Here is a 19,344-nt window from a genome sequence, read left to right on the forward strand (position 1 = left end):
AACAAATAGTCCTTTCAGTTGGACATTTAGAAGAGAGTGCAGAAGCCTGGTCAACATCAGAAAATGAGACACCATCCTCCAGGAGAGGTCTACTCTTCTATTGTGCAGACTGGAAGGAGTGGGGCTTCTTTCGTTTCGGTGCTCTGAAAGGGCATTTTCTCGAGATTGTGAAGGAAGAAAGGGACAAGACTGTTAGTGGCAGCACACCATCTTGTTCCTGGTCCTGTGGTATTACATACTTATAATGAACCTGGAAGACGGCCCTCAGGTGTGCATGTGTGACAAGGTATAATTTTTAAAACTTCTGCCTCTAAGCAGTTGTTTCTTTTTACACTTATTTTTCCTCTCTTGATTAGTAAATGTCATTCTATATTCTACTTGGTTGTGTTTTTGTATATATTAATTAATATTATTTCCTAATTCAATTGTTCACACAGGAGAACTTTAGCCTGATTACTTCAACAGGCTGTGGTTTCCAAGTCTTTCCTTGATGAAGAAGTCTTTTCAACAGAATCTTTGGTCAAGTCAAGTCAAGTTTGTCCCCTCCCACATTTAAAATGGTTGATTTGTGGCTCTACATTCATGCCTGTAAGTGAGTTGGGGTGTGCATAGATGGCTGGTCACTTCCCTGTACCCAAAGCTGCCTGGTAGGAGTTAACGTAGAACGTTGAGGTTTGGAGGATGCTGTCATCTACATGCTCCACACAGCCTACTCCCACTTGAACAAAGCCATCACTATAATCAGGATCATGTTCTTTGACTTTTCCAATGCCTTCAACACCATTCTGCCTCACTGACTTGGAAAAAGCTCAAGACTTTGCATTTTAATGCCCCCACGATCTCCTGGGTCATGGACTAACTGAATAACAGAGAGAAGTTTGTGAGGCTCAGAGTGTGAAATATTGGAGTACCTCAGGGAACTGTCCTGTCTCTCTTCCTGTTCATCCTCTACATAATAAACTTCCAGCACAATACCAGCACCTGCCAATTACAGACATTTTCAGATGACTCCTCCATCATAGGCTGCATTAATAATGGAGACAAAGCGGAGTGCAGAAAGATTGTGGAGGACTTCATATTGTAGTGCAGGGAGAACAACCTGCAATTCAAAATAAGCAAGACAAAAGAGCTGGTGGTGGGCTTTCAGTGTGTCAAGGAGCCTCTGAGAACAGTCGCCATTCAGGGATAGGACATGGAAGTGGTGCAGAGATACAAGTTACCTGGGGGTTCAAATAAAGAACAAACTGGAACAGGTCAGAGCAGTCTGGACTTGTTGAGGAGACTCAAGTCTTTTGATGTGTGCAGCAAACTGCTGGAAATGTTCTACCAGTCCAAAGTAGCCAGTGTGGTGTTCTGTTAAGTTATGAATATAAATATAAAATATCAAATATTTATATAAAATATAAATAATTTCCCACATACACAAACATATTTATGATATATGTACACACACATTTTAGTTTATTATGCTCACCTTTGGATCTCTCCTTTTTTCAAACATGAATGTGTTACCTATCATTGCAAACGTCTCAGTCACTGCTATACAATAGAATGTGATGGTATGACCCAAGAAACACAAGATGGTATGTGCAAGTCATGGTTGCCCGGCCCCTCTTATTTGGAGGATACCTCATGATTTATAAATCGTACAATAATGTGCTTGGGCTTATTTTTATCAGGAGAATTTGCTGTAAGTACTGATGTGTATATATTTGTGGTTGTTTTGTGAAGTAATATGCAAGAGAACACAAAAAATCAGAGGACAGGTATGACAGCCTTTCCGGTTTTCACCCTGTAGTTTGCATTTGCTCAATCCAAGGGAGGGTTCAATGGAATGGTTGAAATCTACTAGTCAAAACCTTTTCATTGATATATAAACACTTGGGGGGCGGCACGGTGGCGCAGTGGTAGCGCTGCTGCCTCGCAGTTAGGAGACCTGGGTTTGCTTCCCAGGTCCTCCCTGCATGAACTTTGCATGTTCTCCTCGTGTCTGCGTGGGTTTCCTCTGGGTGCTCCGGTTTCCTCCCACAGTCCAAAGACATGCAGGTTAGGTGCATTGGCGATTCTAAATTGTCCCTAGTGTGTGCTTGGTGTGTGTGTGTGCGCCCTGCCCGGGGTTTGTTTCCTGCCTTGTGCCCTGTGTTGGCTGGGATTGGCTCCAGCAGACCCCCGTGACCCTGTAGTTAGAATATAGTGGGTTGGATAATGGATGGATGGATGGATAACACTTTGATATTCCTAAACAGAATAATTACTACTTTTTGTTTTTTCTATTATTTTTTGTGACAATTTATAGAACACCTCATGTATAACTTTAAACCAGATTAAAAGCCATCTGTACATACTGTAACAATGTGATCATTATGAGTGTGTAGTAGACACCCATCAATTGCAAATGAGGCATTGTGTGTGTCAGTGCAAGGCGTTGTTCACCTGTATGATTTGGCAAAATATGTTTAAAAACATTTTTGAATCCTTTCTCAGCCCGCTACTGGTTTTAATGAGTATTCCTTCTCAATACAGAAGGATGCAAAACAACAAGGAAAATCACAGTGCCAGTCCTGATCTTTAGTGCTTTACATATTGCTTTAAATGTTCCTTGTAGAACTGAATGCTTACACTTACAGACAGTAAAGCACAGCTAATCGGGTCTCCCACCAGTATAAAGAAGTCTACAAAGTATTGTGGGTCAAGCTACAGAAGGGCTATCTTGCTTTAATTTAGACAATAAGTTATGCTTTGCAGGACTACACTAGAGAATTGGCCATTGAATATAGTTAGATATGATGCAGTAAAACTTTCCCAGCACTTTGGTGTGTTTAATGATTCTCTCAATATGTCTACTTCAACAAATTTATGGTATATGTAACTGCTGGGTACCTGAGGATAGCTAAACTCTCTTATTTCAAGGTAACTCTCCAGTAAATATTACCATTTGAAAGGCTTGTCTCTGAAGCCCATTCATAAAGAATGTACTCCACTGTTGACTGGCACTGATTATTCACATCTAATCTCTCACTGAGAGTAACAATAATAAAATAAGAATAATAAGTTGCATTTATAGAGCGCCTTTGACAAACCCAAGGTTTCTTTACATACAGAGTAAAAAAAAAATTACACAGAAGACAAAAGTTCGTAGAAGAGGAAAGTTTTCAGTTGAGACTTAAAGGTGGAAAATGAGGAGCAATCTCGGAGAGACTGAGGAAGAGAGTTCCAGAGTTGAGGGGCCATAACACTAAAGGACCTGCCTCCCAGGGTGGAGAGTCTGGTGCATGGGACAGTAAGGAGATTGCTGCTCGAGGACCTGAGAGAGCGACAAGGAGTGTAAGGTGCTAGGAGCTGAGTGAGGTAGAGGGGGGCAAGGTTAGGTAGGGCTTTGAAGGTGAGAAGCAGAATCTTGAATTTAATCTTTGATGGAACCGGTAACCAGTGAAGCTGGGAGAGAACAGCGGAGATGTGAGCAAAACACTTTGTGTGGGTGAGGACTCTGGCTGTGGAGTTCTGAATATACTGTAGCTTCTGTATAGTTTTTGCAGGGAGGCAGATGAAGAGGGAATTACAGTAATCAATACAAGACATTATGAAACAATGAACCAGAATTTGAGCATCATTAAAGGACAGAAATTGACAGAGGCAGGCAATGTTACGGAGATGATAGAATTTAATTTTTGAAAGAGACCTAATGTGTAACTCAAAGTTAAGTGATGAATCAAACAAAACACCAAGATTTCTGACAACAGGAGCAGGTTTGACAAGTGGACCCTCAACAGAAACAGAGAAGTTGGATGCCTTAGAAAGTTGGGAGTTTAGGTCTACCAGTTTTATTGACATTAAGTTTGAGAAAGTTACTTTCCATCCATAGCTTAATATCAGTGATGCTATCAGTGAGTGTGCTGGGTGGTGAATCTGTAGGGGAGTCTGTACTAAGATGTAACTGTATATCGTCTGCATAACAGTGGCAGTTAAGGCCATGTCTGTGAATAATCTGACCCAAAGGAAGGGTATAAAGTAGAAAAAGTAATGGCCCAAGGACTGAACCCTGAGGGGACACCACGTGACACAGGTGAGGTGAAGGATTTATATTGGCCGAGTGTCACAAACTGTTGCCTATTAGAGAGATATGAAGTGAGCCATTGAAGGGCTAAGCCAGAGATGCCTACAGCAGAAAGACGTGACAGGAGGATTTCATGGTTAACAGTGTCAAATGCTGCACTTAAGTCAAGGAGGAGAATATTAAGTGAATTGCAATCTTCAAACAAGAGAAGATCATTAACTACACAGAGAAGAGCTGTCTCAGTGCTGTGCTGTGTGTGAAAGTCAGACTGAAAAGGCTCATAGAGTGTATTGTCTAGAAGAAAAACATGCAGTTGTTTAGCAACCACGTGTTCCATCACATTAGCCGAAAAAGGGAGATTAGAGATAGGCCTATAACTAGATAGAGAAGAAGGATCCAGGTCAGGTTTTTTAAGGATTGGGGTAACTGCAGCAGTTTTGAGGACAGTAGGGACAGAACCTGAAATGAAACACTTTGATCTTCCAGGTAGCTGTTCCAGCCAAAGGTGCATTTTCTGAAAGCTTGATAATACTAAGTAAGTTTTTATCTCGTATTTAAGATTATTTGTTAATTAACGAGTGTTTCCCTAAACCCTTCATAACTGAACTAGTACTTAATCTCATTCGGAAATTAACCATTGAACCAACCTACTCATTATTTTTAACGCGTTCTTTATTTGTACTTTTTCCTACAATTCTATCACAGAGACATAGAGGTCGCCTTAAGTGCAACACAAAAAAACACACTGATGCTCTTATTTGGGCAGCGTGATTATAACAACAACAATAATAATAAAACATCAATGCTGTAATAAAAAAATATAAAAGTATAATTTAGGTTATAAAATTAGTGCAAAAGGTGCCCTTTGTACCTTTAATACCTGTGGACAATTTGAGTTCATAATGAGTTAACTAATCAAACTCACAATGTAATCAGTCACATAATTTAAAGTTGAAAGGTGAATCATTCTTCCGTACTAGCAATGACAATGGCAGCTATCCAGAGAATAGTGCAACTCTACCAGAGACGCTGTTTGTGACAACGTTGTCCAACAAGCCAACTCGTTGGTCTAAATGCTGTTTTGAACCCCTTGGGCCATATAAGTAGCCAACAATTAATCAAAAAATACAGGATGTCCAGAAGTGAAATAAAATCAATGCTTGATGTGGTTCAGGGTGGATGTGAAATGATTCAAGCAGCACAGGAAAAGGTTTGGGGGCAGCCGCCCATAAACTTGAAATGGGCTGCCAAATAAGACGGTTTGGTTCAAAAATGAAAAGGTCTTGACAGACTTCAATCCAAAGCAGAACATTTCAGACAGACAAACGTGGTGGTTTTAAAGCTGGGCAGGGGAAATGATGTAATTCTGGAAATAACTGGAAGTGATATCTTCTGGCCCAGAACCAGGAATGACGTCATCGAGTGATGTCATCAGGTTTGGGACCAGAAGTGACATCATCGAGTCCAGGCAGAATTTCATGTGGTTGGCCTGCAGATTGAAAAACAGCAAGGATCAATGCACTCTGCCACCCCCTGGTCCGGCCATGGTATTATCTCTTTTTGAGCCCTTCAATTGCCTCCCATGCACACGTGTGTGACTAGGAACATATTTTGGTATTTTGGTCATGCATATCTACATACAGTTTCCAGCAGGACGGGATGCCTTGCATGATACTAAAATGGGTTTTCAAGTCATTGCAGGGATATCTAGCATTGTAAGTTCAGTGGATGGAAAGATCATCCCTATTCACACACCTAACCACCTGAATCCTTTATAATCTGTAGGAAAGGGCTCTCTGCACTAAATATCCAAGTGATATACAACCGTCAGGGACCTTTTATAGACTTTGTGGCCAAGGGGTCTAGGAGTACAAATGATGCGTACGTCTGGTCCAACTCTTGAGTGTGTCAGATGGCAAGGGGTGGTGTGTTTGCTAGTGGCTGGTTATTGGGAGACAGTGGTTATCTTCTTTGCAGATACCTGCAAACTTCAGTCTTGAATCTCCAAACCATGTTTAAGGAGAGGTACAACACCAGACTCCAAAACACCCACACTATTGCAATGTGTGCTGTGGGCATGTGGAAGATGTGCTTTCAGTGCCTGCACAGATCTTTGGGGGGTGTAATATTTTCACCTGAACACTGCTGTGGTGTTGTTTTGTGTACTATGCTGTACAACATTGCAGTACATGCTGGCATATCACTTCCTCATCAGCAAGTGCAAGATGACATTGAGGAGGCAGAGAAAGACAACACTGAAGTGATGGGGGAGAGGAGAGGCTGGATTGGAAGCCAGAGAACATATCATAAGAAATGCGTTTGCCCAATTGTCTTTTTTAATAATGTTTGGAATAATTGTGTTTTTAACATTGTGTTACCCTTTGTGTTAAAATATCATATACAAATATTCACACAATTTAAAGTAGATTTTTATATTTTATGTGTAGAAAACACTAGAACTTACAAGAAATTAAGGACAGGCAAAATATGTAAATATTGCCTGGTTGTTCTGCAAAGAGAGAAGACAATTTCTGAATGTAATATGTTGGGGACAGAAATGGAGGACCTGCAAAATTGTGCCTCTGCCAGTGCAAGCTGTTTTCTCAGGATGTCCATCTTTGATTTCTCAAGAGGGACTAGCTCCTGATGGTGCCACTTCCTTTGCCGAATCTTTCCCTTCTTTAGCAGTAGCTGCTCCCTCTCCAGGTGAAGCCCCCTCTCTTTTGCCAGAGCTATCAAACACTGACTGCACCCACAAGCATTAAATGGAATGTTTGCAGGATCAGGGCCCTGAAGATTGGCTGGCACTAGACAGGCAGATTGGGGTGAGTTGGATGGAAACTTATTTGAGCACACAACCTCCCTTCTAGATATTTTCTTAGTCATATAATATATAATTTCGATTTTCTTCTTTCTTTATTCAAGGGAAGTGGTATAGTTAGTAACTTTTAGCATAAAATTCAATTACTTATACACTATCCACTTTTTCTGGTATTTGGTCGTGACACTTTCCATTTTGGCCAGATATCCAAAGCATACTGCTGCAACTTATCATGATAGGAAGACTAAACAAGTCTATGTTAGACTAGCCTCATATTATTAAAATTAATCATTGATGACACATTTATATTCTCTAGAATGCCCAAAAAGTGCTGAGCAGTCTTTTGACTTTGGATTTTAATATACAATGAGGTATTTGAATATAGTAAATGAAGCACAGTATCTAAGAGTGTGGTTTAATGGAGCACTGAGAGGACCTTTAAATCTTACCTTAATATTCAGTCACCATTCATAGGGAGGACGTGGAAGTGGTGTAGAGCTACAAGTACCTAGAGGTTCACATAAATAACTGGTCTGAGAACACAGTAGTGCAGTACATGAAAGGCCTGAGCAGACAGGACTTCCTAAGGAGACTCACATCTTTTAATGAATGCAGCAAGCTGTTGGAAATGTTCTATCAGTCTATAGTAGCCAGTGTGGTGTGCCATTCTACAGTATCCTGGGAAAGCAAGTTGAACTCAAAAGAAGCACAATGCCTGACCAAACTTATTAGGAAAGTCTGCTCCATCACAGGGTGAACCCTGGACACACTGGAAGCTGTTATGGAAAACAGGATGGTGGCAAAATTCGATGCCATCATGAAAAATCCCCTACATCCCCTCCAGAAGGCATTATCTTGGAAAACGTTTAGCCACAGATTCATTCCACTATGGTGTGCTAAGAATTGTCTCTGGATAACTTTTCTGCCCACTGCTATCAGGCAATTCAATACCTCCTACTGACATACTCTAAGTTTATTATGAAATATCTGCTCAATATACATTTATTTATTCATCCTTTTATTTATCAATTGATAAGTCAACTACATTTTTGTACTGTGAGTCTGTATCTGCTGTTGTAGGCACCTAAAGTTCCTCTTGAGATTGATAAAGTTTATTTAATTTAATCTAATCTAATTTAATTTAGGAAACTCTTACTGAAGGTATTAGACACCTATGAATCTTAGAGAACTATTTCACTACTAAACATTGACTTTAAGATTTTGTTAAAAATGCTCTTCAGTATGTTAAGATGAGTAGTTCATAAAAATGCTTACATCTTTATTAGATTTTACTATCTCAGGTCTACTTTAGGTGAAAATTTAAAAAATGTATACTGCATTTTTAAAACAAACTCGCAATTCTCTTTTCTTTTTTACTTTTCTTCGTTTACTTCATTCAAAGAAAAAAATATCACACTGTGTAATATTTAACAAACCTCAAAGAAAATAAAGTATTTAGGAAGAAGATATTAATTATAGCTTTGGTAAGTCCCTTTCCACTTTACTAATGCAATTTTTGGTGTTGTATGAAAAAACAGCTCTCAATTGAATATATCTTTTTGCTGCATCCTTCATCTGTTCATTTCTTAAACTATAAATCATTGGATTCACCATTGGCATTAAAAAGTAATTCAAGCCTCCAATCAAAATGCATGCATCATATGAGAGTCCATCAGTTTTTAACAGAAATGAAGCAGATATATAATACATTATCACCACAGTCACATGTGAAGAGCACATTGAAAAGGCTTTTCTGAGGCTCTCCTTTGTTTTAAGTTTTATAACAGACTTTATAATTTTGATATATGTCCACACCACAAAAGATAAAGGTACATAATTCACAAACAAAGCAAACCCAAATGCTCCATAGGTATGTTCAGTAATATTAGCACATGCCAGGGAAATTACAGCCGGATAGTTACAAAAACAGTGCATGATTTTATTTGAAGCACAATAGGGCAGCTCTGAAGCTATTTTTATGAAAACAGATGGAATTAGAAACCCAACTGTCCACACGATAGTAATTATTACTATACATTTTTTCAGATTAATTATCACATTATAATGTAGAGGCTTAACAACTGCAATGTATCGGTCATATGCCATTGCTGCCACCAAGCAGTTTTCTGTTGAAGAAAAAGAGATAACAAAATACATTTGTCCAAAACAAGCAGCAAAAGAAATAGTATTGTCATATCCAGAAAGGACTGCAAGAAGTTTGGGAATAATTGATGTTGCTGTTAACATGTCTATAAGGGATAAATTACAAAGGAAAAAGTACATAGGTGTTTGAAGCCTATGGTCCAGTGAAACTAGAAAGAGAATAAGAAGATTAGCAGTAATTGTAATTAACAGGAGAACGAGGAATCCAACAAAGAGAAACATCTTGTAATCCAGGAGACCCGGAATACCCACAAGTTCAAACTGTGTGAAAGACGCAGCTTTGGACCCATTCATTTGCATATTGCTGAGATCATACTGCAAGAAACAGAAAGATAAAAACAGTTTGCCATATAAAAATAGCCCCTTTGAACTTAAAATGTACTGTACGCTTATACTGGGCACAACGCACAGGTGAAACAAACCAATTGTGGACCACAATCCTCGCTTCTGTCAATTCCAAAGGTTTTCTCAGTTTCAGGCAGGTCTTAAATGATTATTTTCCCAGATTACCGTATATACTCGAGTATAAGCCAACCCGAAAATAAGCTGAGGTACCTAATTTTACCTTCAAAAACTAGAAAAACTCGAGTATAAGCCTAGGGTGGGAAATGCAGAAGCTACTGGTAAGTTTCAATAATCAAAATAAATACAAATAAAATTACCGTTCATTAATTGAGGCATCAGTAGGTTAAATGTTTTTGAGTATGTATTTCAAAGAAAAACAGTAAACTAGCTCTGTAAGTGGAGAAGAGGGTCAACAAAAACAATATGGTATCTCTCTCTCTCTCTCTCGATCGCTCGCTTGCGTGTGTGTGTCTCTCTCTCGCTCTCTCTCTCTCTCTCGCTTGCTGCACAGGGGGACCTGACTCGAATCGTTTTTCAGCACATTTTGGGTAGTGCGAGGTATGACTCTTAACCTGTCCAATTTATTCATAAACTAGTCAGAGCCATCCCAAATTCAAATTGTTCAAGTTAAACATTTTCAGGATTTAACTTGAAATATGATAGTATGATGGAGGGTGGGGACCGTGTTTCTTTATATGCAATGAATTTGATGTCATGTGTGAAAGACTGACAGCCAAACAAGAGATGAGCAACAGAACCTAAAATAAAGTCACTGCAACATTATGCTGCAAAATGTACAGGACATGCTTATCCTGTTTTCACAACCACCTCTTCATAAAATTTTATTTTACTTTTTTGATTTTTTATTGCAAGTTATCAAAGAATTGCACGTACTATTGCAGAGATTTTTGTTTTAAAGCTGCTTTTTGTTCATGATAAATTCTATACATTCTGCTTAAAGCTGTGTGATGTTCTTTATGGACATGATCAAATAACTGATGACAGATCACACAACAAATTGATGAAATCTGCCATTATGTGTGGGGACTCTCTTATATTTTCACCATAAATGTATCAACCAGGCATTAGGTTATCAGTACAAATTGCATATTCTTGATGTGTAAATTTCAATATACTTTTAAATATTCTCGTATGTATGAGGTATTCCTTAAGATCAGGCTGCAACTTACTTGTTTATATTTTAAATTTATGCCACGAACATAGTAAAGGTGTCGAAGAAACTAAACATTTTCACAGGATTGTACAATTCTGAGACAGAGGTTAGGTGGTAGCTGTTATAACTATGTTAATTTATTTACTTTAATAGAAATTTTCATGTGGAGCTTTACCCCACTTAGCAAATAGTGTATAAGGATCCTACTGGATTCTGGGATTCTAGGCTCTATTGTTGGCATGGAGCTAGACAGTTTGACATCTGTGGCAGAGCGACGGGCGCTCAGCAGGCTCCTATCAATTATGGAAAATCCACTGCATCCACTAAACAGTGTCATCTCTAGACAGAAGAGCAGCTTCAACGACAGACTGCTGTCACTGTCCTGCTCCACTGACAGACTGAGGAGATCGTTCCTCCCCCAAACTATGCGACTCTTCAATTCCACCCGGGGTGGTAAACGTTAACATTATATAAAGTTATTCATCTGTTTTTACCTGCATTATTATCAATCTTTAATTTAATATTGTTTTTTTGTATCAGTAAGGTGCTGCTGGAGTATGTGAATTTCCCCTTGGGATTAATAAAGTATCTATCTATCTATCTATCTATCTATCTATCTATCTATCTATCTATCTATCTATCTATCTATCTATCTATCTATCATAAATGAGGGGTGAAATCAAGGACATTGGTGGCTCTAAACTAAATGGTACAAGCTGAAGAAAGAGAACCAAAATGAATTACCCCAGGAGTTAATATATTTTTAATTTTTTTATAATGCATGCATTATACTCAGAAAAAAATTTGGAAAATGTAGAAAATCAATACCAAGAGCAATTTGATGGGGAACTGAACCAAGATTTATAGCTGCATGTAAGTTAACCACTGTGAAATTTTATTAATATTTAGACCAATTATACTCTTAATTCTGTTAATATTGCAAAATAAACAAGAAGCATCTGAGAGTGTGACCAATGTACAGTTTTGCACCTACTTAATTTGTAACAAGCAAGTCCTATGCACTAGCTCTAAGCTCACAGATTTCTCCTTATCTATTAATGATAATAACATTATAAAAATGTAACTATTATAGCTATTACCATAAAGTTTTACAAAATATTTAATTTTAAACAGTACATAGTTTTGTTCCAATAATTATATGAAAAACTGAGGAATATTAATAATAATAATAATTCATTACATTTATATTAAACAGTGGAGTGTTGAAACTTTGTACTTAAGGGCTCTGTTTTTCTTAATTACTGTATATCTGTCTTATGTAAGTGTGTATTAGATTTTTTGTAAACTGTATATTACTTTTCTTGTCTAATTTGAATGTTTTTCTTTGCAAGGAATTACTTCTTTGACATCTTATAAAGTATTTTGAGCTACATTATTAGTATGAAAGTTACTATAGAAATACAAGTTGTAAATGTGTTCTTTAAATTTCAAAATCATTCAGACTGTCCAACTAGAACCAGAATTAACATTACATGTGTAAATAACAAAAACACCAGTTAAACCAGACAATTTCTAATCATAGTTTCTCGATTTTGCCAATAATACATATTTTAAATCTTATTTTCAGCAAGACTCTGAAGATTCATGCACCGCTCTTGCCTGTTTCCCTCAATAAAAAGAATTGGTTTCAAAATAGACCCCTGCTGCTCTGACCGTGTCACGTTTATTTACAGTGATGTGTATTTTTGCTCTTTTGGTCTTGCAACCCCTGGATGTTTATTTTATCCAGTATCAGTGGTGGGTGGATGTAACTGGCAAGAAATTTGATTGGGTGGTGGCCCTGTCTATTGTATGTCCTCACATGTTGCTGCTGGACAGTGGATCCAGAGAGATGTCGTTATTGCCAGTTGAACTAAAGGAGGACTTCCCCCTTTCTAGTGAGAAGCTTTGACAGTACAGACGCTGAAGACAGTTATTTTGTTAGGATAGAATTAGACTCAGATCTTTATGTAATGCAAATACACCCGATTTCTTGCAGATGAGAATGAGCATGTATTACTATTCAGTGTGAATGAAAACACTCCTAATTTGATTGAAAATATTAGTGAACATATCAATCCATTCTGCTATTGCAAAGGGCTTTCACTATTTTGTGCTGACAAGTTTTGGGGAATACTTAGACATCTAACAAATTAATCTGACAAAGATAAAATCATGGAGTCCTGCTCTCATTTACTGTCTGTGGAAAACAGATTTTATCACTAAGATGATAGAAAGACCACATATGCTCGAAATTATGGGGAATTTCCATTCTTACAACTTTGGGAAGACAAAAGAATAAAAAATGCTCATTTTAACTCCCCGTTTATGTTTAGAGTATGTATGTATGTATAAGTTACATATATATTTATATATAATAAAGTATTGCCATATTTATGGGTTAAACCAATTCACACAATGATACAAAAAATGTAAATAGATATCTCATCTATAGTACCTAGTAATTCAGTTGCATGAGTGATATTTGTGATTTCTATCAATTAAAAAATAACTTGCATATTTAAAGGTGCAAATTATCAGTGATGTGTGTCAATAAATATTTGCAGATGGCTTTCAATTCTGATATAGTTCATCAGTAAAAATACATTATGAAATGATACCCATGAACTTTGCATCAAATTTCAAATGCCAACACAGCCACATACCTGATTCATTTTAGTTCTCCACTTGTTCCTGAGATAGTGGTGATCATCAGTCTAAGACTGTCTTTTTTCACACATTGGTATCGTTCTTTTAAGGTTTCATGATAGACTCATTAGTATACAGCACATTTTACCCAGGCAGACCAATTTGTTGCTATGTCAGAAAACATTAATACACACTCAAGGGAATTAATGCCAGAGAAGTGTCTAATAAGTCAGGAGATTTATGTGAAATGTAAATTAATGAAATCATTGTTCCTACTGAAAAAGTTTAAAATACAAAAAAGTGCACATAAAAAATTCAACATGACATCCTAAATAAGTACTGAATTTTGTCATGCAGTCTGTAACTAATTTATGTATTAGTTACTTCCTTGTAGGCATTTCCGTTGATGCATATTGTAAAATATTACTATTTTTCACAGTGGTTGTTATCTTTCTGGGAAGCCGTTAAGTCATCCAAACATAACGTCCTTGTGCAGCATAAATATTTACTTGTGTTATAAATGCTATTGTAATGACAATGTGTTTTTTTATCTGCTATTATTGTTTTTATATATAATACTAGCAAAATACCCGCGCTTCGCAGCGGCGAAGTACTGCTTTAAAATTTTTATTAAAAAGAAAAGTAAACCTTTTTAAACTGAGGGAATATATACCAATAATTATTTGTTAAGGATCTCTTTGTATACCACGTTGTCAGTTCGGCCCTCCGGTTGTAATATGACCAAGCTGTACGCTGAGCTTACTCTTGAGCATGCAATGTTTAGTTGGCCATGTGAAAAGCAATCTTGCCTCAAATCAATGCCAACCATTTGTAGGGTCTGTCCCTGAGACTTATTAATTGTCATTGCGAAGCAGAGCCTTACTGGAAATTGGAGGCGTTTGAATTGAAATGGGTTTCATTGATAACTTCGCATCCAGCTTTTGAGAGTTTAAACATTCATAAACATCAAAGTGTCCACTAATCAAATCGTCACCTGTGAATCTAAGATGTTTAAGAGGCATTGGCGGTTGTCAAAAGGTGTAAAATATTTGGCCATTTCGATACACTTGAAAGCAACAACTGAACAATTCAGCGGCAGCCATCAACTCACATGCAGAACCATAGGTGAAGGGCTTAAGCATTTCACTCTTATAGTGCTCCTGTGTAGTATAATTATCTCCTGTACTGTCATCAGTCCACACCTTGAACCTGTCCCAGTCATTCAATACATAAGACACAATGTTCCTCCGGATATCAAGAGTGAGCCTGATATGGCCGGGCAATATGTAACACAGAGAATGGAAAAGGCAGTCGCCATCTCCGGGCATGGAAACCACTCGGTAAGTGACAGTTCTTTGATCGATAGTGATCACCTCGATAGACATGTTGGGGGTACGGTTGGAACGATAAAGGAAATGGGTACCTGAATAATGTAAACTAAGTCCAAAATACCTACACAATAACTATAATCATAATAAACGAACAATAAAACAGCGGAGAAGCCGTGGATTAAATAAAAAGGCTGCAGTTATCAGCAGGGAGACGTGAATACCGTGGTGAAGCAAGGAAGGGAATGAGGAGACCGGAGCGATGGACGGCCTTATATAAGCAGGCAGCCAACTACATGGGAAGCGTGGGGATGGGGGACCCAATGCTGCCTCACACGGCGACTGAGCTGCAGGCTATGGACGTATATATGTACATAAGTAGGATTCAGTTAGCGTTGGGAACTCGCGTACCAAATTTCTTGAAGATGGGCCCATAACTAACAAAGACCGTTGGAAAGTTCAATATGGCGGCCGACAGTGGCGTCATACCACCGAAATAAGTACGTACATTGGTTACGGTTAGCGCAGGGAAGCCGCCTACCAAATTTCGTGAAGATGGGGACATGAATAAGAAAGTTTAACATGGCGGATGTTATCGACCGTTATGACCGTTTTCGAAATGAAACCTGCTTAACTTTTGTAAATAAGTTGTAAGGAATGAGTCTGCCAAATTTCGGCCTTCTACCTACACGGGAAGTTGGAGAATTAGTGATGAGTGAGTCAGTAAGGGCTTTGCCTTTTATTAGTATAGATAAAATATAAATAGCCCCTTCCATTCAGTGTTGTTTTTAAAAGCTAATGGCAAAATCACATGGAAAAAAGAAGAATTTCAGCAAATGCAAAATGGAGGTAAGGAAAAATGTACTATTTGTTGGCTTAAACAGTGGTATAAGCAAGATTATGAAATTGATGGAGTAAAACAGCGTGGTGGTGACACTCAGAAGTTCAAGCTCAGAAAGTCACTCAGTACCCAAAATAAAAATGAAGTGGTGAGATATCAAAGTCAACGTGAAAAGGCGAGTCACAACCCACCCTTTGTTTATTATTATTTAGCTGACCCCCATGCCAAGGATGTGACTCCAGGCGGCAATGGTGCTGCTGTGCCCAGCAATAGTGGATGCTATAAGAGATGTGGCCAATACACTAAGGAATATAAGGGCTGTACTATGTGATACTGACCACAAATTAAATCAACTGGTTAAAAAATAAATGCTGCCTCTGATTACCTGTTTTTACATTCTGCTAATTACATTCAAACAAAGTTGTGGCACTATATGATTTAGCTGGTCCTCACAGGTGGCGCAGTGGTAGTGCTGCTGCTTTGCAGTAAGGAGACTGTGGAAGATTGTGGGTTCGCTTCCCGGTTCCTCCCTGTGTGGATAGCGCTTTGAGTACTGAGAAAAGCACTATATAAATGTAATGAATTATTATTATCATTTGGTGGGTCAGGTTCATCACACCACATGTCCTCAGGTATGGGCAAGCCACGATTGTGTACCACATTATGCAGCACGCTACATGCTTGCACAATGTGACAAACTTTCTGTGGACTATAGAGCAGCATATTACTGGAAATGCTTTCTATTTACATAAGCAAATTCATTCTCTGATGGTGTCTTTATAGTGTAGCGTTGGTGACAAGCACCACAATGGATAGATTCTCTGCTCTTTATATGGCTCTTTGAGGTGACTCGCTATTCTTAAAAGAATAAGTTGCAATAAGTTGCAAAAAACACTTGCAACTGTGTGGAGTTGCCATTTTTATAGGCTCTCTTGCTATAGATAATGTAATGCCACCTCATTCTTTTGGTGATTCATCCCTGGCTGATGTAACCTGTCCAGCGCAATTGCAATAACAATGTGAGTGCATTTGGCTGCTCCAATTACATTTGGAAAATTGGATATTGCTGCGAAATTGCACTTTTGATGATTCCCAGTTCAACCACAGCATAAGGAAATCTTATATATCTGGATGAGAAGCAGATAATACCATCCTATACGTCTGGCAAGGCGTGACTCGTGATGTTTGTGATATACACGATCAGTCAGCAAGTTCACGTTGAAAATATCCTGTGGCTAAAAATCGGAGAGTGCACAGAACTTGCAAAGGAGCAGGTAGAGCACAGTGCTTGACACACTGTTTGCAGTTATCCTGTCCCTAACAGAATTTTTGATTATATTTGCGAAATAGAAAGTTTATCAGAAATACACCATAATTTGCACAGATAGAATCTGTTATGAAGGCTCCAATCCCATTCCTTGCTTTTTTACATCGTATTGGTATTATTTGAACTTAACAAACCATAATTCAACCCCTGCCTGAGACAAAGAGAAGAGAAGCTACAATTTGAGCAGATCTATAGAAAAAAAGAAAGAAAAAAAAACAGAGAAGAATGTCATTTTCACCAATATAAATGCTTATTCTAAGATTTGATCAATTAGATTGTGCCATATTTTAAAAACCTTTTTAGAACCTGCCTGAAGAAGGGTCTCAGTTGCCTTGAAAACTTGCACATTGTAATCAGTTCAGTTAGCCAATAAAAGGTGTCATTTTGTTTGACTTCTCATTGCATCCATAATGGCTAACACGGTTAACCACTGATTTATAACACTTGGGCTGGGATTCTACATGTTGTGTAAGGTAAGTGTTAGTGCGCTAGTAGTGTGGTATTGGCAACTACAATTAATTTGTCCTTCTCCACTTAAAGCTCATCCAGGAGTACACCAAATGTGGCTGTTAATGGGTACTCATTTTAAAATAACAGTCTCAGTCCACTGGACTAATTCCCTTTATAATTTTAAACAATTCGATCACATCACCTCTTAATCTTCTTTTGCTTAAACTGTAAAGGCTCAGTTCTTTTCCTCATAACTCATTCTCTGTAGTCCTGGAATGAGCCTAGTTGCTCTTCTCTGGACTTTTTCTAGCTCTGCTATGTCCTTTTTGTAGCCTGGAGACCAAACATTTACATATATATAATATAATATGTGTGTTTGTGTGCATATTAACTTGGAATGTTTTATAGGACCTTCAAATCTCAACATGTTTTTGGAAACACTCCAAAAAAGTCGACCCCAAGGTTTTGGCAAAAACACTCTTCAGTATTTGAAGTTGAATAACCCATTAAAAATTTCATACTTAAATCTTTATTAATCTAGCCTTTATTATCATGTCTTCTTTAGCTCATACTGGTTTTGAATTATACAAATGGTATGTAAGTAATTTTAAAGATAATGTTTTGCACTCTTTTCAGAGCATTCCAAGTACATCCAAAGGTATTCTGTGTAAGCAGAAAACAGTTAACACACTTTGATGAAATTATGCATTTGGAAAGTAAATATTACATATTATTTTGTTAAGTCCCTTTCCATCCTGGTAATGGATTTTTTTGGATTGTGTGGAGAACAAGATTTGAGTTTAATATATCTTTTTGCTGCTTCCTTCATAGTTTTATTTCTTAAACTATAAATCATTGGATTCACCATTGGCATTAAAAAGTAATTCAAGCCTCCAATGAAAATACGCCCATCATCTGAGACTCCAGTGATTCTTAACATATACGAAGCGGAAATATAATACATCAACACTATAGTCACATGCGAAGAGCACATTGAAAAGGCTTTTGCTCGGCTCTCCTTTGTCTTGAGTTTTACAACAGAAACTATAATTCTGACATATGTCCACAGTACAAAAAGTAAGGGTACATAATTTACAAACAAAGCAAGACCAAATGCTCCTTTTTCATAATCAGAAATGTCAGCACAAGCCAGGGAAAGCACTGCTGGATAGTCACAAAAACAGTGCCTGATTTTATTTGAAGCACAGTACGGCAGCTCTGAAGCTACTATTATGAAAACAGAAGGAACTAGGAATCCTAGTGTCCACACGGTGGTCATTATAACCACACACTTTTTCAGATTTATTATCACATTATAATGTAAGGGCTTAACAACTGCAATGTATCGGTCATATGCCATTGCTGCCACCAAGCAGTTTTCTGTTGAACCAAAAGATATAATGAAATACATTTGTCCAAAGCAAGCAGCAAAAGAAATGGTATTGTCATAGCCAGAGAGAATGGCCAGAAGTTTGGGAATAATTGATGTTACTAGTAGCATGTCTAAAATGGATAAATTACAAAGGAAAAAGTACATAGGTGTGTGAAGCCTGTGGTCCAGTGACACTAGAAGGAGAATAAGGACATTCGCAGTAATTGTAATTAACAGAAGTATGAGGAATCCAACAAAGAGAAACATCTTGTAGTCTAGGAGACCTGGAAAACCCACCAGTTCAAACTGTGTGATTCTTGCAGCTTTCGAGCCATTTATTTGCATATATCGGAGATCATGCTGAAAGACATAAAAAACAAAATAATTTTTATATAGGCATCTTCATCTTCAAATGTCTTCTTTAAAGTGGTCCTGTGCAACTTTGTTGTCATCTGTCTAAATATCCTTCTAAACAATCATGTGTTTTAACTATTTCCAGTTTATAAGGCAGCACTGTGAATTCTTTGTTTATGCCATAAACGTATTATGGGAGTTGAAAATTTGTGCAGTTTCTGTCCCATTTTGAGGTTGAAGACAGTTTTTTTTTTATTTTGTTTGTTTTTTAAATGAAAGAAAGATTTTGGTGCCTCCCAATTAAATGGTACACGATGAAAAGAAACAATCAAAAAGCAGGTGCTTTCAAAACCATTGATACCTTGTAGATTTATGACTAATAGTGTTTTTTGTAAGGCATCTACCATACCGGGGGGAAAAAAATTTGAAAAATGTATGAAATCTACACCAAGAACCACTGAGGAAG

At 37.7% G+C, this 19,344-nt stretch overlaps 1 protein-coding gene across 1 annotated transcript; it reads right to left on the reverse strand.

Annotated features, from left to right (window-relative positions):
• Nucleotides 1–17,882: 17,882 nt before the first annotated feature.
• Nucleotides 17,883–18,869, reverse strand: LOC127527581 (olfactory receptor 10A6-like). The gene has a single exon (XM_051926687.1). The coding sequence runs from the start codon at nucleotides 18,867–18,869 to the stop codon at nucleotides 17,883–17,885; it is 987 nt and encodes a 328-aa protein (XP_051782647.1).
• Nucleotides 18,870–19,344: the final 475 nt, after the last annotated feature.

Source organism: Erpetoichthys calabaricus, chromosome 4 (genome assembly GCF_900747795.2).
Source record: "Erpetoichthys calabaricus chromosome 4, fErpCal1.3, whole genome shotgun sequence".
Taxonomy (NCBI): Eukaryota; Metazoa; Chordata; class Cladistia; order Polypteriformes; family Polypteridae; genus Erpetoichthys; species Erpetoichthys calabaricus.